Consider the following 25,085-nt stretch of genomic DNA (forward strand, 5'->3'; position numbering starts at 1 on the left):
CTGTTTTTAAAGCATTAATGTCTCACTTTGTTTCGATGCTTGGGCTCATGGTTCTGGTCTTGCTGGAAAACAAATCTCCCCTTTGCCCTCACCAGCAACCTGAAACCCCTTCGCAACTCACAGGTGATCTCCATTTAACAAATCACGTGGCTTTCAAAACAAATTGGCTGCACCAGCGATGATTTTGAGTTCAGTATTCAATTATTTTGAATCACTAGAGTGAAATGTCCATCAGAAGTTCAGCAATAATTCATAAATACAGAGCAGGTTAAAATTATAAAAATAATCTTTTAATAGAAACTACATGTTCAGTGCACAAAGAACAAATGTACAAATCATAAACATCATAAACTTTACACATTGATTGAAACATAATGTAAGCATGTTAAAAAAATCAATTAACATGGTCATGTGAGTTAATATCTTAATTAGTTAAAGTGATCGGCATAAATAGGACTGTAAATAAATTATGAGCCTTTTGTCCCTGCCTCCAAACATCTTTGGCGAGCAGGTTGTCGTAATTTATTTCCCCAGTGGACTTCTACTTGGGCCATTTGCAACTGTGAATAAAAGAGGGATCGCTGTAAGTATAAAATATGCATGAATTCAGACACAGGAGAGCTCAGAACCACTCAGCGAGCCTTCGCTCGGGATACACTGACCACCTTTTCATTCAGTTCATCCTGCATTTCTGAGTAGCTGCTGGGAATACATTTACAATCCCAATTCAGTCTTTTGTTGCTCCTGTCCCAACTTGTTAGAAACGTGTTGCTGCATCAAATTCAGAATAAGCAGATATTTACAAAAATCAATGAAGCTCATGAGGGAGATCATTTGATATACTGTCTTCGCACTGTTTTCAATTGAGCATGTGTCAAAAAGGATTAGCAAATTATTACATACTGTTTAATCCATGTTTTACACAGGGTCACAGGGTTTTTGGGATTGGGGTAGTACATTGTACATACAATCAATTTACCTTATATTGGATCTTTTTATTTTCATCTTCATTAAATTTATTAAAATGATTCATGCAAACTTGAAAATGAAAATGTAGTTCCACAATAGAATTATGATTTTCCATTTACGTAGGTGTTATTTGGATGAAAATCAAAATGCAATAATCCAACTTGCATTTTTATTTTCTCATACTCATATGGGTGTTTAGGGACCATATTAAAATGAAAAAGGAAAAGCTGTTTGACATTTCATTTTCAAACACTTAATCTGCTCTAAAATGGACAATATTCAGATGCAGTAAGGGAAACAGAGCCCCCTGTCTATTGCATTTACATTTATACATTAACGTGCTCTAAAGTGGACAAAATGAAAATGAAAATATAATTTTATAACAATTCGAAAATAAAAGTGACAGTAGCATTAGACATTTCATCTTCAAAGACTTGAAACCTGCTCTAAAATGGACAATATTCAAATGCAATAGGGGAAACAGTGCCCCAAAACTGTTGTGATTACATTTACATATCAACATGAAAATTGTCCTCATTAAAATTAAATGTCAAACAGCTTTTTGACCAAAACAACAGGCTCAAAAATTAGAAATGCTCTTGTGGAATTACACTTCCATGTTTACATTTTCATTTCATTAAAGTTCCCTTTGACTTCGGTACTGGCCTACCTGCAGGAGGCTTGATCAAAACGTTGATGCTTGTGGGCACAGACGGAAGAGTTGAGTTGACAGCGATGGTTCGGTGTTGGCTGGAGGGTCGGCACAGGTTGAGGAAGACAGTCACAGCGCTCCACATCTATCTCGCAGTCGGGCATCCATGAGCTGAGTGGAAAGTCTAAGCAGGAGGTAATAACGGTGCATTTAAGTCTCAAAGACAGTAGAATAGTTTAATAAATAGTTTTTTATAAACCAACAGCTCTGAGAGGCTGTGCGTACAATTAACGTTCGCTTAAAGACAATGCTAACATGCTAATGTTTAGCAGATATAATCTTTACCATGTTCAACATTTTTGTTTAGTGTGTTAGCGTGCTAGTAATCAAAGCAAAGTACATTTTCCCATGAAAATCTCTTACAGGTTTTTCAGATGGACTGAAGGAACAGAGTGGCATACATAGCACAGATAGAGCCTTTTTTTTTGATACTTTAGATCCAGTAAGTGCCAGTTACAAATTCAAAGTATCAAAAAGTAAAACAGAGCTAATTTTGACTGGCATCACATTTATCAAGCTCAAAGTTACACCTTCAGATGTCTTGTGTCTGACCTATTAGGAATATGCAATGGAGTAAAAATATTTCCTCTGAAGTGTACTTTTTACTGGAGTACAGCAACTGAGTAAATGTACTTACACTCCACCACTGCCAAAGTGTCACTATTTTGACCTCCTGGAGCACATGTTGGTGTACAAAAAAAACTGACACAGTGATGCACTGTGTACTATTTCCAAAAGCTGTTGCACACGTCCAAAAGGCCCTTATGTATGTTTGCACACACACTCACACACACACACACACACCTGGTGCACTGGAAGGGTAAGGTATGCATCTGTCACTCGAACAATCCCATATCAGCCCACTGGCACAAAGCCTCCTGGAGTCCTCTGCCTCTGACAGCTGGCCCATCGGAGAGCAGCTGCCAAAAAACCAAATGGATTAGAGCAGTAAAAAAAAAAAAGATATGAGAAATAAGATTGAAGATTGAGGTTCTGGACTCACCCACTGCTCCTTGGCTGAGCATTACGGCGTATTATGGCGGGCTCCATGCACCTGCACTCTGTGTGATTAGCTACTTTTATTAGCACAGGTTCTGGTACAGACTTGAATGGAATCACACTAAGGACCTGAGATACACAGAAACACACACACAAACACAGACATTGGGTGTAAGGGTGACTGCTGAAAACTAGTGCTGTGGTTACAATACTCAAAACCTCAGAAAAAGATTAAATAGGTCAAAATAGGTTAAAAAGGGCCAAAAGGAGATATGTTTATCTGAGACACTCACAGTTTTATTGGCAAATACAGTAGTTGTGTTTCTGCAGGTGAGGCCCTCTTGATTGCAGCAGCCACTGCACCTGTCAGTGGGAAAACAATTCACACCTGGGTAAAGTGATGTGCATGGCAAAAAGAGTCAATGTAGAAAAGTAGAACAGGACCTGAGGCTATTTGGGAAATTTCAAATCATACTGGGTCAAAGGTAAAACTGAATCTATATGAACATGTATACAGAAAAAAAATGAATAGTCTGACATTTGTTGGGAAACACGATGAATTCCTTTCTGAAATGTACCAGCAGGATGAATATGTAGCTATGGCAGCTAGTTAGCTTAGCATAGCATAAATACTAAAAAACAGGGAGAAACAGCTAGCCTGGGTCTGTCCAAAGATAAAACCGCCCTACCTCATTATATTATATCTTTATATCCTGTTTGTTTAATTTGTACAAAAGCTTATTTTGTAGTACGTCAACCTCAGAGTGACAAAAAGACTCCCAGATGTTTCTGCTCACGGCCAAGAAGTAGCCTGACATGTTTCCATGTCAGGCTATATTGAACATGCATGCTGGTGTAACATGAATGACTGCTGAGAGAATTTGTCAGATTGGCATGGTGAGCTTTGAACCACGTAGAAGGTCTGGTTTCATGTTAAACGAACCTGTGGACGGACACACAAGGTGGCTTGAAGAAAATCGAGGGGTCAGTGCCGAGCTCCTTGGCCACATCGACACACGTTTCCCTCGGCATGCACTGAGTCCGCTGCCACTCTTCATCTATGGCTGAACGGGAGACACATAATGTTTGTAACCACATGGACACACAGGCACAGACTTGCAACTAAAACGTCGTTCATCCAACCTTTGAGTATCTCCAGGCTGTAAGATTCGGCAGCGTAGCGTGTGGAGCGGTGCGAGCCCACTGAAGGTGGAGATGAGAGGGCCTCTGGCTGCTGCAGTCTCAGGCGACACTTCCACAACTTCCAGTCGGGGAAGTTTGCGAGCCTCAGCAGCTCATCCAGGCTGGAGGCTGAACGCACCTTCCTCTCCCTCTGCTCTTCCCACTGCTTCATTACCTGCAGGGACCACAGTCAAGCATCATTTAATGTTTCACATGACACGACAGCTATTGGATGGATTATCATGTCCCTGATGGGTAAAGGATCAGTTTCAATGACCTGGATGATCTCTTACCTTTGCTTCTAGCGCAACCATCATTCATTCAGTTTTTGACAAATACCTGCTTCATTCACGACTGCCTAGACAGGTGGCAGGTGTAGTTGCACAGCAGTAATCTTTCTGTTACACTGTGGAATTTCTGAGGGAACTATGTTGTGGATAAGTTTCACACACTAAAACAGAAGAGGCTAAATGTGAGGCACTATGAGTGCGCTAGCGTTCTGATGTGTGCATCCTCACAGAGCTGCTAACGCGGCGGTAGAGTCTTATCAGAAAACATTCCAGCAAAAGGCTGAGGCTGAGTTGACATGACGTTTGCTGTAGTGTGGAGTGACTTGGAGCACTTGGCCTCACGGCTCACCCATTAGTCAGAGTGTGTTGTCAACAGCTGCAGATTTGTGTGTCTGCTCCAGTCTGCTTTTATACCTCCCTGTCTCTGAACACTGCTCATTCTGTCCTGCGAGCCCGCTACCAAAGAGCATGCATTTATATTCACTGGAGGGATGACATGTAGCCAGGTTCAGCCAGGCACACTGAGAGAAGGCAGCGCCCACCTCAAAGCACGTGTGCAGTATGAACACGTGCACATACATTGTGTTTAAAGTATAAAATGATCCTTGCTACCTCTGTATAGAGAAGAACTGTGATTCATGAGCGGGGGAAAATCATAAAACCACCTGTCATGCTACAGAAGGGCAAAGTTCCCATGAAGACATAAACCAGAACAAAATGGAGCGATTAGATTTGTATGGTTTGGACAAGTGATGGAATGCAGAGTAATCTCATGCACTAAATCTAACATGATGTCCTGCGTGAACGATTTGTACCGTTTTGTTTGAGTTTTATGCTGCTGAAATTTTAATAGACTTTGAAGAGCCAAGGGTGTGATCTGAGTGGGAGAGGAGTTCAAATTCAGGACTTCTCAGGCTCATTTTTGAGGCGGGAAAGCCAAAGCCTGATACCGGATGGTGGGTCTACAGCTGGGGTGGAGGCACATCAAAGAAGACAGTCATGGAATATTGCACTTGTCTGCGCAATGTTTGCTATATTGCCTTTGGACAACTGTAATGATCTGAGTCCTCTGATGTGTTCAGTGTGTTGCGGAACAGAGGGTGGGGCAGGTTGGCTCGCTAACTGCTTCCACTTAAATCAGAGAAACAACAGAAAATAGGGAGGTTTTCCCTTCGCAATTTCTACCAGGGGATAGACCCACTAATGAGAAACAGAGAGGGAGAGCGCCTGAGTGAGGGATATAAGGATGGGGGCGTGCAGGAGTTATATTGATAGAAAGTGGGGAGAGACAGAAGTAATGATAGATAAAGGAAACCTACTGAAGTACAAGAGTTCAGTGGTTCAGTAATCCCCCTGATGCACATCTGATGTTCACATGCATTCCCTCTTTTTGCAACATGCAAGAACACACATTACTGTCAATTCTGGTTTTAGTGGGCAGAACATGGTGAGCACATGTGAGTGTGCTGCACTGGCAGCTACTGGTTTATGAGATAAAGAGTGAAAAAGAGGTCAGAAACTACACGACACTGCAAAAAGGAAAAAAAAATCAAATCCTGAATGCAACAAGAATAAAAGAGTAATGCAGTGTTTCAATTTTTCTGGCAGACTCTCTGGTCGAATGCTGGATAATAAATTTTTGTCATTTTTGCACCAAGGCGAGCAAAGTCTGTTCTACATCAGCTGCAACAAGCAATTGCAAGACCGCTTTGATACGTGTTACATACACTTAAAGCTCGACGCCACACTTACCCTGCTTCCTCTCTCTCTGTGCATGGTGTGGCCCACGTTGATCCAGCTCAGCTCCACCACCAGAGTTACCAAGCAAGAGATTCTGCACAGAGTCCGTTTCATCTTCATCACCATCCCTTGGCTCTGCTCGCGTTCTCTGAGGAGCACTCAGCAGTGCAGACTTGTCTCCTTTCACTGCTGGCAGGAAGCACTGACTCAGTTTTCTAGAGCAGCTGAGTCCCTCAGACCACACACACTTAGTCCTCTCAGTGCAGGTATGTGCAGCACAGACTGTTGATCTTTCAGCTGCAGAGTGTGAGTGTGTGTGAGTGTGTGTGTGTGTGTGTGTGCCACACGTAACCTGTCACAGCAACCCAGACACCCACAAGCCAAATGGAGTCTAAAGAGGCTTTAAAACACGCACCCCTTGCTGCAGAGGCTTTGATGCAGAACCTGAGGTGTCCAGTTCAATAATGAGACTACTGGAAGCCAGAAGCTGAAAATTACCTTTAAAAAAAGCAAAAGTCGAGATTCCCTTTAAGACTTCTTATCAGCAAACCCTCTTTTGTCCAAATGGGTTGAAGATATTGTGTGAGATATTCCAGGAGGCTGCAGCTGGACTATTATAACAAATTCCTCAGTGATCTTTTCAAAACCACCTCCTGACTGGCTGCTGACTTCTGGCTTCCCTTTACTGCTAATGTCAGTGGTTACAAAATGTTAATCTTCCCCTGCATCAGTCTCCAGTCATCCAGATCCAGCTGCGGTTAGTCCGTGTAAAAAGGCCCTGAGGTGCAAGAGTAGCCACACAATTCCTTCCTCTAAGATGTGGGCTAAGTCTGAAAAAGCTATGAGAAGCTGTCTGTCTTGATGTCTGCCCTGATGTCACTCCCACTGCTGCTGGTCCGGCTGCCTCAAAGCTCGCCTTTTTATTTGCTTGTGTGTTCCCGTCTTCCCTTTTTAATGTCTGTTTGTCAAGTGATCAAATCCCCTGCCTCTTAAATCCCGTATCAGTGTCTTTTCCTCTGGAGCTGCCAAACCGCACGCAGCCGGAGAGCAGTAACATGTGTTTTAAATGTGATCCAGACCTCCGTAACGTGTGAGGGGAAATAAGATGCCAGCACCACCCCTGTCCCACCGATGCCCCACCCACTCGCCCATCCTGGCCCATTTGACTCAGGATGGAATCAGCCAGGAAAAAACATAATGGAGGATACAGGAAGGACAATATTCCTAATTTGTATGCAAATGAGGAGCAGTATCTTGAGAATCTTTTCTGCTTATAATGATTATGAAACATTGCACCTTTTTTTTTAAAAGTGGAAATGTGATTCTTCTGTGATTTGTTTAACAGCAGCTTGATGAATTCTGGTAATGTTCCTTTAGGAAATTCTGGGGCAAAACATCAAAACATGTGTAAAACCGCCATTCTTCAATTTAATTAAATTATATTAAATCATCGTCATGGCGGCATGTGAAAGCAACCCGCTTTCAGAATTCCATAACAGCTCTGCTACAGTGTTAGTTCAAACTGCAGAAGGAAAATGTAATAAAGCTTAAATTTAACAAGGGGAGTGGAGAGCAGTTAGCAGCACATTTTCCCTAAAAATGATTATTTTACAAGGAAGAGAGGGTGAACTGCTACACTGCTAACAATGGAGCACGCCGTCCACTCCCACATGAAGCACTTGGACATGCAGCAAGCTCAGATGGATGCTGGAAAGTACTAAATGTCCCGTAAAGGGTTAGGGTTAGGGACAGAACACATGCTGAAAAATAAATATCTGTGTCTTCTAACATCAAACTTTCATCGTTTTTACATTATCACAAACAAATCAATATGTTTCTATAGCAACAAATGAGGCAAAGTCTGTCAGTGCAACGTGCGGAGCTCAGATAGAGTCCCTGATCTTGGACCTCCAGTTTACGGCCCTTTCAAAGCCGTTTCTGCCAGACTGGTAGTCCGTGATTGCCTGTCTGATCTCCTCCTCTGTGGTCATTACAAATGGACCTGAAGGACACACACAACATAGGGACATATTACATGACAGGTACTGTACTGATTGAGTTCTGTTTGTGACTTCTGAAACACATGAAGCACTTCTTGTGTTTTGTGACTTGTTGCCAGCATGTAGAGAATCACACAAGCGACGCACCGTGTTGGACCACAGGCTCTTTGATTGGTTCTCCAGCGATCAGCACGAAGTGGGAAGCTTCAGAGCCCTGAGGAGGAAATCAGATGTAGCAACGTCAGTCTTTAATTTTTATTTGTGGTTCCCGACTGAGCCAACAGATCCCGAGATAAATCTGTGGGGTCACAAGATGATTAAACACAGAAAATCAAGACAAAATAGTGTTTATTTATGCTGACTTTGCTGATTTTTTCACCTTTATGCCCCCCTAAAAACATTCATATTAAGCTATTTGAGAAGGAAAAATCCCTTTTTGATTCAACTTCTTACAACGAGACAATGACCGCTGGAGTCGCTCAATTTTACTCATCACACAAAACGGGCTAAAACCTAGAATGTGTGGAATGTGGAAGTCCAAGCCCAAAAACAAAGGTCCATCTGTTTATCCTGAAGTCCATCCTGATGTGCGGTTCTGGAGGATGTGGCTTCTGCAGACCAAAGGATGTGCTTAGATGGACTCCTCCAGGCAAAAGAAAACCAGGAAGATTAGAAATGACATGCTGCAGAAGTGTGAAGGGATAAACTAGACACAGGGAGGGGGGGCTCGACATGTTGCCATTTACAGGAACCGATGTAGGAAGCTCACTGTGGCCTTAGGACAGATTAAGCAGGTAAGTCATCAAACGAACATAATCAAAAAAACAGTGTGAAACACTCTCAGCTTCCAGAGTCTCTCACCTTGTTCTGAACCCTGACACAGTCTCCATCTCCGAACACCACAGTGTGATGGGGCTCCACCTTCTGCTGCTCCTGATCTGGACCTGGAAAACAGGAAAAGCTCTCAGTTTCATCCTGAAATCTGAACCTACTTCATAATAATTTCAACTGACTCGATCCCATCTCAGCCGAATATTCACATTTCTGTATTTCTTACATTTTCAAGTTCAAGTTCTTTCATGAAACTCTCCCATTATTTTCAGAAACATACTAAAAGCAACTCAAACAAACACTGCCTCATAACACCTCGTAATTACAGCACATTATTACCATAAATTCAAAAGATGGTGAAATGGCACATCGAGCTATGACAGTTCTGGCAAAATGGGGCTGTTGTGTTATGTTAGGAAACAAACCACAGAATAAACACGTTACTTAAGATGGTTGATTTAAGTTTGTGGTCTTGCAGCTCTTTCTGACGTATTTCGGACAATGGGAATCTATGACTTCTGGGAGTAGGAGCTTCTCATTGGGGGAAAACCCCTCAAAAAGGGCTCGGTCTAAGAGAAAATGAGATGGAACCTGTTCAGATGTTGGTAAAACCAATACATTTTTCACCCAAATCTCGTTTACTTGACGTATGCATTAGTAGTAGTAGCATTAGTTATTACATTTACTTCACAAGTCATTTCACAGAGAGTTACACAGAAATAAAGGCACCTGCGTGCTTCAGACAGTTTGACCTGGTTTAGCACTTTGTTTGCACGCTGCGACACTTACAGCGCTGACACTAAATGCTGAGAAAGCCAGACACTTCCACTTGTGGTCGAGGCATTCATCAAAGCCAGCTGGTCCTGATTTGGCCAGACTACATGTAGAGTCGGAGACTTCAGATTCAAATAACGTCTTTAATCTTAGCAGCCGTTTTCATCCTTTCGTGTCATCAAAACATCTGCCAGCAATTACTAACAGTCTGAGAGATCCTGCATTGAAACGATGGAAAGTAATCAAATCAGAATGAAATTTTATGAAAGAATAATAAAAGGGGAATTCTGACTGAAAACAACAGGTTTCAACAAACCAAGAAAGCCTCTGAAAATGAATCCACTGTCTGAAAGGGCTTGTTCTCATGCGAGGGGAATTCCCTGATCACACAATGTCGAACAACATGCAGGAAATGCTGTATTTCATAATGTGTCAAACAGCACCACTGATACAATAGGGTGCAGCTTTAATATGTGGGTAAGGTGATTAATATGCAGCCAAACTCTGAGATGTTCGTAATTCACAGACAGTAGCACCATTTCCCAGTAATGCTGGGTAAATTTCACATTGAACTGGAGCGGTCTGACGAGGTCGTAGGTGAGTGTTAGTACGAATCCATCAAGGTTTAAAGTGGAACACGTGGGCACACATTGTGGCTGAATGTGGAGGGGAAGTTGCAACTGGACTGAGATCACACACACGTTTGTAACATAGACAGCGAGGGACGCGAGAGAGTGATTAAATACGATGAAAAGACTGCACATGTGCAGCTAAAGAACCACGTTGGCGCCAACGTGGTTATTAGTGATGTCCCCTCCTCTTTATATACATCTAAAGCGTTGGAAAACATGAGAAAATGCATCTCTTGGTGCAAAGTTCAGGTAAAAACTGCGTACAGTGGGCTTTTCTTTTAGGAGAACATTAACCAGACAAAACTCACCGACATGAATGGATCCTGATAGCGTGTAGATGAATGCAGTCCATCCTGTCAAACATACAAATGTTATCTAGCAGTGCATTTGTAATAAAGACATTGGTGAACCTGCAATAAACATATTGGCCACTTTCTTCAGTAAACACAACATTATAAATGTTTACATGTGAAGTAGTGTCTCCTATTAGTTGTGTTGTAAAGCTCTCTCTCTCTACATGTCGCTCACTCTCTCTGTTGGTGTAAAATGCTGAGCTGTCACGTCCTCCAACGGTTTCACAAGCTTTACGAGCCCTTAAGTGTTTCTGTCGGAACTGTAAATGTCCGCTGATAACATTTTACCCACATTCGTCTTACTCTTCTACAGTAACAGTGCAGTCTTTGTGTGAACCTTGCGTACACTGATCTAGATCCTTCTGAATGGAGCCTGTAAAACCTCTAAACCGCACACAACCCGTGAAACCATTCGATCCGGCCCGCAAGGCCTTTCGTAAATACAAAAAAGCCACAAAAGAGAATAGCGTAAAATGGTAGACTGACAGATTTTCAAGAGTGGTCCCTGAATGCAACACACGTGTAGCGGTTGATATCGTGTCAATGCATCATGACGGCTGTCAAGAAAACAAAAGGAGATGCGCCTTCAAAGAGAAATGTCTAATTTCCAGCATCATTATAGCAACAAACATGCTAAACTGGATGAGCTGCAAGGACAAGGAGAAGGAATGAAGGAGTGCCTTGTTGCCGCACTTTTTTAAAAGTTTGTCAGATAGCGAAGCTGCTGAGCAATGGAGAGGTGGGTGGAGGTCAGCGGGGGCTGCTTCAATGGTGAAGGTAAAGGTCTGGAGTCACATCTAAGCCAATGTAAGGCATGAAGGGATTTTTTAAAAAATTCTGAATATGTAATTTTGATGAGTTGAGATGAGTTTTTAAGGGTTTTATTGATGCCTGGAGAGGAACTTTAAAGGTACCCTGTGAAGATTTTGACCACTAGTATCACTACGTCAAAGGAAATCCAACACACTGTCAGTCCTCATGGATACACACAGTGTGTTTTGGTAAATAAGAATGCCTGTAAACCAAACTAAAAATCACCTGCAAACATTGGAGGACGGTGACGATGGTTGCGGTCGGACTTCAAAAACTCCAATATGGAGGCAGGTGGGCAGAATGTGAAGCTGCTTCAAGGTCCAGTAATGTTCCCGGTAGACTCTCTTTTACAAACCAGGAAGCACTGATCATATTATTGCATTTTTTTGACAATGCTTTTGGTTGTGAAATGGTCGCGATCAGACGTCCGCACTGTGACGTCCACAGATTATGAGGTTTATGCCATTTACGTATCTCTACATGTAAACAATATTCCTGTGTCATCGTTCTAAGCCTGCAGTGTTTGTAAGAGCCAGAAGTCTTTAACCAAGCTGTCTCTGATCACACATGGCTTGCCAGAAAGTCAGGTAACGTAGTATAAAGAGCAACATAGGGAGGAGGACTTGGTGGATGACTGGATCTCACACTCAAGAGAGTTTGTGTCCCGTGTGAATCCTGAAGTCAACGCTGACTTATTATTCTTAGTGTTACGATTATTAGCCTTTTCAGGCAGTATAAAGCTGCTGAATCCACTATGTTCACATAATCCTTTGCAGAATGGCTGAACAGGCTCGTCTAGAACGCCCAGAAAGGTCAGGTAACGTCCCCCCTTCTGGAACTATTCCTGAACCATAACGGGCCATTTTGATTGAACAGCAAACAAACAACAGCCATTCACCATCGGTTTCCAAGAACACTCAACCATTTGCAGACGCACCACAGTGTATTTGTAAATGTTGTTCTCCCACCTGAGGGGATGGGCTGCACATGCAGGGCTCCTGTCTGCAGTCTGAAGTCTAGGTACAAAGTCGGCGTCCTCGTGAAGACCTTAGACTGCATGGGAAAAAAAAGACAGTCAGAAAATATGCTTACTTTCTCTAACACACACACGCAAGCACACACACACACACAGCCACAAGTTTTACATGTTTTGTATAAAACGGAAAACAAAGTCATGCAGACTTTGACATACTGGCGCCAGTGACTGTCATGCTCATTTGTTTACAGCTTCAAAAGCATCTGCAATTGTGTTCCCTGAAAATGGGTTCGGAGCAGTACGTTGAAGCTGCATTGCTCTGTTGCTGCCCCCATACTGTAAACCGAACTTCAGCATCGAGGATTTGCAAATCGGGAACGTGGGTCAGAAAGTGAAAAAAGCGAAGGAAATGAAAGCACATGCGTTTTCTTTGAGTTCTTTGTTCCTATTTTGTGCAGAATTACCGTCACCTGTTAAAATACATTGTTTTCAGGGACTTATCAGCACAAACGTGCAGTAATCAGTTAATCATTACATAGTCATACACTTTAACAATTACTAAAAAACAAAACCAGCATGAGGTGCTGGTTTTCATCATTTTCTGCTCTTTCCACTGTTCAGTTTGTACTTGTACTGTATCGGTTGCACTTGTTCTTCACTTACTGTAAACTTCAAGAGTGTCTTCTTACTGTAGGAAACATTTGAAGTAGTACGAACGTACAGTGGTGGTAAAATGTCAACCAATCTGTTCTTATGATATACGGTACAAATACAACAAATGAAGAGAAATGGATGTTCAAGTTTTACAGGAAGAGAAGTTCAATGACCTGCCTTAAACTGAGAGCTTTTAATGCCAGACCATAACTCACTGCGTCTCATGCCCTGCAGTAACCTCTTACACTCTCCACACACACACATGCACAAACACAAATGCATGCACGTTTATGTCATTGTTTGTCAGTTTTTCCTGTTTGCCTCCAGCAAATGAGCAATCATGAGAACAACAGCTACCAGGAGAGAAAACATCATGTTTCAGACTGTGGCTTGGTTTAATGATGCTGCAGTGACAAGCCTGAATCACTTTCACACGCACCTTTGCTCCTAAAGCCTCCCCAGATATCACAGCGACTGCAACTCCTCCCTGGCTGCGTTTGGGGATCTCTGAGCCTTTAATCTCCTGGTACGCTGGTTCCACCATCTTGTCTCTTCTCGGCAGGTTCACCCACAGCTGTAAGCCCACCACTGGCTCCTCCGACACGGGCATCTCAGCATGGACCACCCCCTGTCCTGCAGTCATCCACTGGTGCACAAGGAGACATGTCTCAAATACACCAAAGACACAAATCAAACGACTGGGACACCTATTTGGAATATTCCACAGGTAAACGGGTTCATGGTAACTGGTGATAGTATCATGATTGGGTATGAAAGGGGCATCCTGGAAAGCCTCAGTGGTTCACATGCAAGGATGGAGTGAGGTTCACCACTTTGTGAACACATGATTGGATAAAGGAGATTACTACATGGGCTCAGGAAAAGTTTGTAAAGTTGGGGTTGTGTGCTGAGGGTTTTCACAGATTCGTATCAGTGTTTGAGGCCATATTGTTCTTGTTTTTGTATTTGTACTAAAAAAACAGCGGTGAGAAGGTTTTTATTAGCCGTGCATGTGATGTGGCACTACAAATGGCAGATTGTGTGGCTATCCCACCACTTCCAGTCAGAAGTAACTCAACAACTCTTTGAGGAATTGTGAAGAAATGTTATACAGACATGGAGCAAATGTTCTTCAGTGATTTTCCATCTAGTGCCACCAGTAGGTCAGTTTTTACTGAAAGTGTCTCGACACGAACAAGACAGATGGGCACAAAATTTGGTTCAAACAATCACAGTTGCTATTTAATGTATCCTAATCACCCCCTGACTTTACATGTCGCTGCTGGATGGATCTCTCAGGATGAATTCTAATACCTTCACTAACCACCCTGACCAGCCGCAGCTGGACTGTGTGTTTGGTACTCATGCTAGCATGCTACCATGCTAAACTAAAGTGGTGAGCATGTTCATATCATACCTGCTAAACATCACTATGTTGACATTATGAGCATGTTAGCATGCTGATGAGGCTCAACTACAACCTTGTACTAATTGTAAGATGTATTACTGCTACTATTATTATAAAAAAAACACCACTTTGGACAAAATAAAGAAAGACAAACATGATTATCAATTAATTACATATACGTGCATTCTTCTGATCAGCCCCTTGGATATTAATATAATGAATAAATGCTGAATCATGGAGGTGGTTTCAGGTACTGATTCCAAACGCTGGATGAAATGAAGTGCAGTTTAACAGCCCCTGCTTCTCCTTTAGGCCAGCTGTAAATTTCCACTCTCACGCATAAACTCAGCTGGCCACTGACAATCATCTGTGACTGTCGGTTTCTGTGGGTTTCAGTTATATGTGAGTTTTTACTGTCAGAGATCTATTGTATGATAAAACATGCACAACAAAAGAAGAATACTAGAAGCCCAGACCTGATAAAGGTGAACATTGTGCATGAAAGCACAAAGACTGTCATTCATTTCAAACTCTGCATAACTAATTACAGCTCATGCTAATAATTGTTTCTTTGATTTGAAAATATTGACATACAAAACGTAGGTGGGTTTTTTTTGTAAAATGAAAATATAGAGATGTGGAATTAAGTCAAACATTACATCCCACTTCCTTTAATGAAACCCTGCTTTAATGTGAGACAGTGTTTGAGCTCTCCCCAAGGGATCGACATGATATCCGAGCCTCCACTGAGTGCACATGGCGGGTTAGAGGAAATTCAGATGAACTGACTGAACATCTGTTGCAGATTGAAGCTGAGTCAGCAGCCAGAGTGTGTGTGTATGTGTGTGTGTGTGTGTGTGTGAATGTAACTTTCCTACTTTAAAAACACAGGAAACAACCCACAGGGCATGATATCCAATTAGTGTGAGTGCACAACATTTTAATGCATATGTAATGAGTTTTGGGGGGATTTGTATGCCAATGGGCTTAAGTCTTGTTCTGCTCTTTCATTTACGTTACTAACAACTGGACTGAAGGCGCCTGATTCATGTTAAAGACTTGTTTGAAATCTACCACGTTACAATCAGAGGATTAGACTGATACATGTGGACAACAATGATCACACCGTTAGATAACGTCTATCTGGCATCTGAAAGAACAGAAAATGTCACCACTTCATTTAGCAGTTTAATGAGCGGCAAAGTTACACAAACAGTTCAGCATTTTGGGATATGCACTTATTTGCTTTCTTGTTGAAAGTTAGATGAGAAGATTGATACTACTCTTGTATGGTAAACATGAAGCTACACTCAGCAGATGGTTAGCCTAGCGTAGCAGCAGCTAGCCGTCCTCTTGGCTGGATACAGTAACTTCCTGAGTCTTGTCATCACGGTGCAGTAGCTCAGCAGTCAGCGCCCTGCTCTCACGTCTGTGAAGCTACAGCCAGCAGATGGTTAGCTTAGCTTAGCATTAAGGTTGAAAACATGGGGAAACAGACACCAATTACATATAATAATCAGTGTTTTGCAAGTTACTGAAAATTAGCAATAAATTACAGTTACTAGCAATTAAATTATTTTACCAATTACTGCATATGGAAGTAATTAGTTACTAGGACAAGCAACTTTTGCCTTACTTTTGTTTCAGTTATTTATTAATGCACACATATCTAAACTATTTTAGTGTTGCAATGGAAAAATGTGGGACAATGCAGCTTTTATCCATCATGGAATCCATTACCACTGTAGTGAGAGTAGTTATTAATACTCCCAATGACCAGAGGGCAGCAACGACCAGCTTTCCTACCTGTAAGCCACCTGTAAGCTACACTTGTGTTTTCTTGGTCAGTGGGTAGGATTTGATAAAAGAAACCAAACAATGCTGGATATTGAATTTGATTAACTAGTAAGTTAGTTTATTTCAGAAATATTGCAATCACTTTGATGAAAAGCAAGCTCACATTGCCTTGCATCCTCTGCAGTTGTCCACTATTTTCATTCAAGATTGTAAAGTAACAAGCAATGAACCCATTTCAATTTTAGTGACTGTAATTGTGTTATTTGGTTGAAAGTCGGTAAATAGTTTATTTGAAAAAGTATTCGCTAAATTTTTAGCAGCAGAATTACAGTAATGAGTTACTCCAAACAGAGCACAGAGGTGCTGGTAGGCAGATTTTGTTACCTCAGGCTAGCCGTTTCCCCTGTTTCAGGTCTTTGTGTTGAGCTAAGCTAACTGTCTGCAGCTTCATATTTACCTGAGACATACATGTGTCTCAATATTTTAATCACACTCTTGGCAAGACGTTATTCCTAAAATGTTGAACCAGTCCTTTAAAGAAAATTCTAAAAATTAAGACTATAAGCGATTACGTATTACTTGCAGATCTCCAGGTTTCAGTTGTCCTGAATGGCCACAGAAGTCTTCATGGGCAGTGATTCCCTCTAAAACGTATGTTACCTGTTGGGGGAAAGACATACATACTGTAAACAGCTCCTGCAAAATTGTGCATGATTGCCTCATACAGACGAGTGAATAATTAGTTATATTTTATAACAAATGTAAAGAAATGGTTGATGAGCTTTTCTTGCATTAAGTGAAATATAACAGGTTTCTTTAACTGAGGCCACAAGCTTTCAAACAAGTGCTGCTTTGACACCGAAAGCACGTGTGAGCCCGTTTCACCCCTGTGGTCCGACTAGACAGGAAGAGAAGTGTTGGTTGTGGGGACATGGGTTCAAAGGAGAACATCTGTCTAAGGGAGGAACGCTCGGGCCCCTGCAATGAGCTGCATGCGATCTGTCCCCACAGCTGTGTGATCTCAAAAGTCATGTGACTGTGGGCAAACACACCTGCTGAAAGGCATGCTGGGAGTGAAGTCAAGTCCTGTCCACCCACACCAGGAGATTTAAGTTGCATCTGCCAAATCAAATACACTTCTGGCAATCTAAGGACAATATCTGGGCTGCTTGAAACCAATTTTAAAGATAGAGCTGCCACATTATCTATCTCCATTCATCAATGTGGTACTGCTAATATCACAGTACTGAGTTGAGCCATGATTTAAAAAACATGTCACAGACTTCAGGTAAATTTAATACATAGCATTAAGCTAAAAAAAAAAAAAGCCATTTTCAAAAACAAGCGTATCACTAAGTGGTTCACAGAGTGGGGGGGCAGAATGAGGGGAAACAGAGCAAGCCGTAAAAAGAGCACCGACATATTATCACCTTATAAAGTCGTTATGGCTAACATGCTACAAAACAGCTGCCTATTAACGCACTGAGCAAACATGGAGTGACATTAGTGCTCATTTGGAGCTGTGCTTCTGTACAATATTCACCACTATCTGGCTCTTTAGAAGCAAAATGCTACACAGCTAGTCACTAATTTTGCCTGGTGGCTGTTTGGTGCTGGGAGGTAGCACTCATCAGAGCACTTCTGCCAAAAGCAGCTGCTTTCTGCTGCTGGAAAATAAGCCGATGGGAGCTGTGAGAGGGAATGAAAACTGTAATGATGGCAAGTGTGAGTTGAGAGTTGAAGAAAATTGGGTGATAGTTCTCTCAGTTTCTTCCTCTTAGGTTCATAGTCATTGGATCCATTGTTGATTAGTGTAACCTTAAAGTCAGGGTGTGAAAAATCTAGCTGCAACTAACGTATCTCAACAAATTAGCCAATGAGTCTGTGGTGGAAAGTTCCCATCACACAGTAGCCCAAAATGACATCTTACACCCAAATGTGTTGAAATTCCAGATAACATTTTAAAATTTAGTCACAGCTAGTAAAAATCTGTTATTTTTACACATGGAAAAGTGAATTAAATTATCAGTCAGTTTCATCAATTGCTTCTCTGTCAATTAAATGATTCATTTTCAACAAAACTCCAAATTCAGTCGTGAAATAAAAACGGCAAATAAATGACAAAATGCGGGGAAGGAAAGGTGGTAAGGAAGGAAACACTGAGAACATGTCAAAGAGGTGCGAGTAATTGTAGAAAGAAAGGTCTCAAAAGCTGACCTTCATCATGAGAAGAGAGTTTGAGCTGGAAAAAATGCACAGTTTTAACTTTGAATATGCGTATGAGGCTACCACAGTAATGTGATGTTTGGGTCTTGTATGTGTGTGTGATCTCTCAGCTTTCCTGAGAAAGAAGAACTGGCCAACATGCCAGTATGTCACCAACAACGCCAGAGGAAGACTCTTTCTGGTGGAGACATAACAGACTACTTTCAAATGCCTGGAAGGACAAAAACAAAGCAGGGGCGGTTCATTGAAAACACAACAGAAGCCGGGGCAATTCCTCTCTTTCAAAATATGGGATTTTTTTTGTTTTGTGAGCTGTCATCAACAAATCTGTAGCTTTCTGGGCTCAAGGTGACATGAAGCAAACTGAACACTACAAGCAGATATTATCTCTCTGATATGTCTAACTTCTGATTTTTAAAATCTGTAAACCTAAATCATCATCTGTGGAAGGCAAATCAGCACCTTAGCTCACTTTCTAGACCCCGTCCCGGCGTCGCCATCTAGTGATCAAAACAGGAATGTCACCCCTCAGCAATGCCTGCTGGTCCGGAGCTTCTGTTGTTTGCTGCTTTTTTAGTTCTTTGGTTAAAGGAGTTGTACCAGTTCAATACTGTTATATTGTTTTCATATATTAAAGGCATTGCACTTTTTCTGGTATATAATTAGCAGTCAATTTTCAATCTTTATCCTTTCATTGTTATGCAAAGCTTGTGCTACTACGGTTAGATTGTTCTTTGCCCTGAGCTGATTTTGAAAAATGAGGTTTGAAAGCACAGATCTTTGTTGCTTTGTGCAAAAATTTTACTGTTTTTCCATCACTGGGTAGTTAAGATGAAAGATTGTATCTTCATTTCCCGATTAATCGATTAATCATGTTTATTATGTGTCATAAAATACCGGAAATCAAACGCTCACCGTCTCAAATCCTCTGTGAGGATGGTCCGGAAAACCTGCCGGCTTGCTTACTCTGAACTCATCCAACATCAGGAAGGGATCCAGGTTCCTCAGCTGGAAGTAAGGCATGTACAGTTCTGCATCAGCTTACAATGACATGTTGAAAGGGTTGGCATCGATCTACTGTAACATGTGGAGGAACTTACCTCCTTTCTACCGATGCTCCTGCGGACACGAGCCCCGACTCCCTCTGACTGTTCCACACTCAAAACTGTCCTTTCCACTCTCCTCACATTCATCATGCTGGGAAAGGTTTCACTCAGTACTACAAAAACAGAAAATATTCCTTAATGTTCATTAACCAAGGATAAATGATGGAATAAAAGGCATTTACGGACACAATAAAATGATCTCTTTTTTCTCCTGTGCACAAACAAACTGTTCTTTGAAATTAAACAAACAGAAGCAAAACAACTTGTCTGACATATTGAAAATACCAGTAAAAGACTGGAGGAGATGTCATATAGTTTGTGATACAGAGCACAATTAATACCGTGATACACTGTGGGTCATAAACAGTCAAATCCAATTCCAATTCACCTGTGCCCCCTTACATACAACATGTTGGACTTTTTGGAAATTATTTCTTAAGGTACCTTAGTGGTCTCAAAGCTGAACCTTAACATCTGTTTTGCAATACTCTAACTGTTATTGTGTGTTTTCATTTTTTGGGTATCTTGTAAAATCAAACAAACAAAAAAAAAGACCCAAACACAAACCTGCTGGAGGACAACACCAAAATGAAATTCTGCCAAGTAACGTGATGTGACAAAATAACAGGAAAGGTCACGCAATCGCAGGGTTTTCCCGGTTTTCAGGATGATTTTCGTGGTAATTTGGCGGTGCCAGGTTGAAACTACCACTGACACAGAGCAAACCGATCTGAGAGCAGCAATCCGGGGCGCGAGTGTCAGCTGATGATCAGCTGAGCGGGTCAGCTGATCATCAGCTGATCTCAGCGCTGCTGCTGCTGCTGCTGCTGATGATGATCTCTCACATCTTCAGCTTTAATCATTCCAGAGAAACTTTCCCTCGAATCACCTCTGCCCTGGATGGCCTCGCTTTCTGGAGGAGAAATCCTTGTAATCCTTGTCATTGTAACATACTCGAAAAACACAAGAGCGTCTCATTAAAGCAGATCTCAGATCTGTTGATAGCCGCCTGCTACTGTCGCATTTCGTCGTTGTTAGTCCGTTTTCCTTATTAGCTGCATGCTTTATGAAATTGTTATTGTGCATAACAGAAGCATAGAGTGTAATTTAGTCAACCTGGCGGAAGAGAATTTGCATCAGTGATTAAACATTACTGCCAACATTGAATTACACCGTAAAACACACCCACCTGCCTGAAAGCATAAGACAACACGACGCTGTTTTCGTTTTTTCTAGTTTTATGGCGACATTTGAGTGACCGTCAGTGTATTGTTGCACCTGAAGCGCTCTTCACCTCCTTAGGTAGGATTACAATCCGGAAGTCAGGCAGGAGGCGGGGCTAAAGGTGTATCCACAGCGTGACAGATAAGTAGCTGGAAATGTACCTTGTGAGGCAGCTGGATTCGCGAGATCACGCGAGATCACGCGGGATCACAGGATAGCTGGAAATAAGGGTAATATGGGTATTTTTAGAAATCACTGACTGGGCCCTTGTGGATGAATATATATTTATTTGAAAAAGAACTGTTCCCCAAAAAAGTCAGTTTCACAGCATTTATTTAAAGGCCTCACAGGCCCCGTCGCCTGCTCACACACGTTTGAGCTCTTCAGGCTAAATGCTAACGTCATAGCCATAATAAGCCTTGCATCTGTTGAATATACTCTTCAGGTTTTGATTTCTCCCCACTCAGCTGGGAGTCCTCTGCATCGTCCTGCTGCCGACGGCGCATGATGTCCTTGGCGATTCGCATGCTGGCAGCCTGTCCGCCAGCCAGGTTTACAGCATGAGGTCCAACCTGTGTGGGAAAAGACGTAGGGGACACGTAGTCGGTGAAATACTTGTACAGCTTGTTGTTGAGACCAAAACATTGTATAGAACACCTGCCTGAAGAGCGGTGTACTGTCCCATCAGGTAGAGCGGGCACCCTTCTGCCCACTGTAAGCTTTCTGATATGCATGGCCAACCATCTATCACCTTCATGGAGGGACAGGCCAGAGACATTTTATGAGGCTCAGTATTTCCTTGTTACATCATTAAAATAGAGCACATCCCTCAAGTCACTGTAACACAAACATTTCTAAACCAAACCCACCTGAACAGGGAATTCCTTCATCACCTCTGAAAGTAACGGGTCTTGTTTGGCATCGAGTTTGCAGCCAGTGGCGAGCCAGATCATATCTCCAGTCCAGTGGTCCCCAGTGCTGAGGGAAAGACTCCAGGCCTGGCTCCTGTAGCACCAGCGGGCTTCACTCACCTGGACAGTCGCATGAGGATCAGGTAAAAACCTCCCACGTCACATGAGGTTACATCACCTGTCATGAGATTATCTTGCCTCACGTGATCGGACTTTTCTCAGCTCATTCACCACACCTTCAATTTTACACCCTGTGTGATGCACGTGTACCTGACAGTATGTCTTCACATCCACCCGTCCACTCAGGATGAATGGCTGCAGGTGGATGTAGGCCTCGGGGGTGACGGCCCCTCCTTTCCTCGCCTGGCGAATCATAGCCAGCCGTTTGTGGAGGCTCCGTTCATTATAGAACTGTCGCAGGTAGGCTTGGCCGTCCATCTTGATGCCGTGCTCCACGTGGGAGTAACGACCCACCAGGCTCTCCACGTCGCCCACGTCAAACTGTTTTAACTGCAGAAGAAACAATGAAGAAGAATGTGTGTGTCTGCGGCAGACAGGTGTATCCATTCTTTATGGTTGGTCTACATGCAGTTTCACACTGTCACTAGACCTGCAGGTGCTTCCTCATCACCCATGTCACATGGCCGGCGCCCTGCTGCAGGGCAATTGAGACGACATGAGCGCTGGTCAGACCTCCACCAACTACCATTACCCTCTGCCCTGCCTCACACACTACACACACTTCTAGACACACATACAGGAGTAGTAAAGGAAAGTGTTGCAGCGAGGATCAAACAGCCACTGAAGTCTGCAGAAACAGGATCATCTCAGGTGAAAGCAAAGTATATTCTGAAAATCCTGGCCAAGTGCTAAAACATGAGTTCCCTGCAGAGCTTTTCTGTGTTTTCATGAGATCATGTAACCTGCTGAAGAAATCTGACTCACCTTGTTTGGGGAAAGTCTCTTTCTGTCTCGGATAATCTGCGTCTTGAAGCTTTTGCCGAGCAGTCGGCAGGTGGTGCATGAGGTGCACTGTGTGTTGCAAACGCTCCTCCGGGTAGCTCTCTCCAATGCTCTTCACCCATGAAGGGATGTTTGCCATCTGGGCACGGGTTGGACCTGTTGCCATCACGACCAGGCGGGCTTTTAGGACGACGCCTTCTTGAAGTTGGACTTGAAAATATTTCACTCTCTTCCTCGATCCATCTCGCTTCCTTTCAGTCGCTCTCGTGGCTTCACCGTCTCTGTCGTTTGTCCGGTCCTTCTCTTCTTCCATCTCTCCAGTGTGTTCAATCACGGGGCTGATGTGCTCCACTGTTCCCTTTACCAGCACTTTGTCCAAGTTGTATCTCTTCACCTGTGTGTTCAGATTTACCCACTCAACAACTCAGGTAAGACCACGAAGACCCAAACCCAAATCCTCCCTTCCTTCCTACTGAACATGTCAATCTTTTTGGAGGTACTGTTCTTTTATTGTTCTTTAATTTAAGTATTTAACCTCAAAGTTAGTGAAAAAAGTAAGTCCAGCAGAAAGCAAAACTCAAACCACAGCAAAGGTTATTTAGATGCAGCGTTGCATGCTTTTTATTTCTTTTATTTAGAAATACTGTGAAGACATGAATGAGGTATTAGCGAGAGCAATAATTAATACAGTGTTAAAAATATTCATGGCCTTTCAGTGTAGAGCAACATGGTAACATCAGCGCAACATCAACACTCACCATGCAGAACACACACACCCACACACACACACCTGATCTTTAAAGAAATCCACACTCAGTTTGGTTCCCGGCAGACTGAAGGATAAACTCTTCTTCAGTGTTGCCGTGATGTTTAGACGTTTCCTCTCCTTCTTGCCGAGCCTCATGTCATTGAAAAACGCATTTTCATCCAGAATGTAAACCTGGTCTGGAAGACTGTGAAGCTCCGCCGAACGGTTATATGCTAAAACAAACTCCTGCAGTGCTTTCTGTGAAGGAAAACACACACATTGGCGCTGTGAACCCTCCCAGCCCAGCCCCCTCGTCTCTACTTCAGGGGAGTTTCTTTGTGTTTATACCTTGTTGAGGGGATCCGTGTGCACCAGTGTGTGTGAGCGCAGATGAGGGATGTTGAGAGCTGTGAACTGGCTCTCCCACAGCGAGGTCCACTCTCCGTAGGAATCTACCACTCGGAGACTCAGCGGGGGGCAAACGACCCTCTCTGATATGGTTGACTTTGCTAGTTGCTCCTCCAGCATCACGCCTGCAGCGACTAATCACAAACCACATATGATGTGAATTACGAGGCCACAGAGGAAGCAAAAGTTTGTTTGATTGTGGTACGCCACAAGTAGCAGTGATGAATGAGCATTTATTAATTCAGTGTTTCATGTTGAAAGCAAACTGAGGTATCAGCTGTTTAAACACAATGAATGAAAGAAAACTATGGCCAAACTGTTTGTAAAAAGACAAACCTAAGGACTGGAATAGTAGGCCACATTATGAGACGCCAAGTCAACATCGAATACCTTTCAAAGCTTCATTATTTGATACGTACTTGGTCAGTCAAAGTCAAGACTGCAGTGAAGATTAAAGTCCAAATCATGAGAAATTTTTCCTAAATCACAATTTTTTGGGTCAGTTTATGTTTGAGATTATGGCATCAAAATAATGATTTAGGTCCATTTCAAGTTTGATTTTTGAGCAACTGATAAAAAATGACCTTTCCCAGAACCTGACTCAGCGTCTTGTCTAGCCCCAAACCCATAAATAGTCATCTCACCATTGTGTAAAAAATAGAAAACAAATCAGATCTTGGGAATATTTGACATTTCTTCTCAAAAAACAAACACCAAAATGTTCAACCAAAATAGCTGCGACTTAATTTTCTGCCTAGAGACTAATTCTTCGAGCGTAGTTTACCAGCTGTCGTCCTCCTCCTCTTCTTGCCGCTGCAGCGTTTGTTGTCCGATGTTTCCGGGTCTGGCTGCGGCCTCGGAGGGTCCGGGCAGGCGGGGGAGGGGGGTAAGTCACATCCAGGGTCTGAGTTTGGATCAGGGTCAGGGTTCGATAGCAAGCTAGCCAGGGTCAGGGCATGTGGGCCGCCCCCTATTATTAACACATCGAGCATCACCATCTGAAACACCCACAGAGGCAATAGAGGAAGATGTTTTAAGACATGAAAACAAGTGTGGGAAGGTGAGTGGTAGCGCTTTCAAAACCTCATCGTAATCAGAGTTAGTTCCTTAAACTGCAGCATGTGACTTTCACTCAATGATGGTTACTCTAGTTTATTAGTGTTTAGTACAGCATTCATTTTAAATTCAATCTCAGATGCAAACAAATTCAGACATACTGACAGCGCTCCAGAGGGGACACCACAACAATCAATAACAACTGAAGATATTTCTCTTCTGTCGTCTTTTGAACCCCGTATGAGCTGCTCCTGTATCTCTGGAGAAGCAGCTAAAAACTCACATCATGCAGAGTCCCACGTTCGGAGCCTCT

At 42.6% G+C, this 25,085-nt stretch overlaps 3 protein-coding genes across 6 annotated transcripts; all 3 read right to left on the bottom strand.

Annotated features, from left to right (window-relative positions):
* Nucleotides 1-411: 411 nt before the first annotated feature.
* Nucleotides 412-6,860, bottom strand: vegfd (vascular endothelial growth factor D). 2 transcript variants are annotated; one of them, XM_041941509.1, is made up of 8 exons: nucleotides 5,905-6,860; nucleotides 3,824-4,037; nucleotides 3,624-3,744; nucleotides 2,974-3,043; nucleotides 2,685-2,809; nucleotides 2,486-2,601; nucleotides 1,640-1,805; nucleotides 412-560 (listed from the first exon to the last, which is right to left on the bottom strand). In XM_041941509.1, exons 1-8 carry the CDS (start codon nucleotides 6,016-6,018, stop codon nucleotides 542-544), a joined length of 945 nt encoding a protein of 314 aa, XP_041797443.1. In that variant the 5' UTR covers nucleotides 6,019-6,860; the 3' UTR covers nucleotides 412-541. The 2 variants fall into 2 exon arrangements, with proteins under 2 accessions (XP_041797443.1, XP_041797452.1); XM_041941518.1 differs by lacking the exon at nucleotides 412-560 and having other exon boundaries at nucleotides 1,636-1,805.
* Nucleotides 6,861-7,104: 244 nt separating this feature from the next.
* On the bottom strand, nucleotides 7,105-20,790 carry pir (pirin). Of its 3 annotated transcripts, none has more exons than XM_041938678.1 (10): nucleotides 20,030-20,166; nucleotides 19,457-19,575; nucleotides 19,272-19,364; nucleotides 16,710-16,790; nucleotides 13,365-13,571; nucleotides 12,264-12,348; nucleotides 10,438-10,482; nucleotides 8,754-8,836; nucleotides 8,040-8,106; nucleotides 7,107-7,894 (listed from the first exon to the last, which is right to left on the bottom strand). In XM_041938678.1, exons 2-10 carry the CDS (start codon nucleotides 19,550-19,552, stop codon nucleotides 7,776-7,778), a joined length of 876 nt encoding a protein of 291 aa, XP_041794612.1. In that variant the 5' UTR covers nucleotides 19,553-19,575; nucleotides 20,030-20,166; the 3' UTR covers nucleotides 7,107-7,775. The 3 variants fall into 3 exon arrangements, with proteins under 3 accessions (XP_041794619.1, XP_041794612.1, XP_041794604.1); XM_041938670.1 differs by lacking the exon at nucleotides 20,030-20,166 and adding an exon at nucleotides 20,652-20,790 and having other exon boundaries at nucleotides 7,108-7,894; XM_041938685.1 differs by lacking the exons at nucleotides 10,438-10,482; nucleotides 20,030-20,166 and adding an exon at nucleotides 20,652-20,790 and having other exon boundaries at nucleotides 7,105-7,894.
* A 279-nt stretch (nucleotides 20,791-21,069) lies between these two features.
* On the bottom strand, nucleotides 21,070-24,708 carry zgc:113276 (uncharacterized protein LOC553748 homolog). The gene is made up of 9 exons (XM_041942052.1): nucleotides 24,501-24,708; nucleotides 23,657-23,850; nucleotides 23,351-23,566; nucleotides 22,543-22,954; nucleotides 22,208-22,329; nucleotides 21,868-22,107; nucleotides 21,556-21,717; nucleotides 21,348-21,437; nucleotides 21,070-21,258 (listed from the first exon to the last, which is right to left on the bottom strand). The coding sequence occupies exons 1-9, from the start codon at nucleotides 24,706-24,708 to the stop codon at nucleotides 21,088-21,090; spliced, it is 1,815 nt and encodes a 604-aa protein (XP_041797986.1). The 3' UTR covers nucleotides 21,070-21,087.
* Nucleotides 24,709-25,085: the final 377 nt, after the last annotated feature.

Source organism: Chelmon rostratus, chromosome 1 (genome assembly GCF_017976325.1).
Source record: "Chelmon rostratus isolate fCheRos1 chromosome 1, fCheRos1.pri, whole genome shotgun sequence".
Lineage (NCBI taxonomy): Eukaryota > Metazoa > Chordata > Actinopteri > Chaetodontiformes > Chaetodontidae > Chelmon > Chelmon rostratus.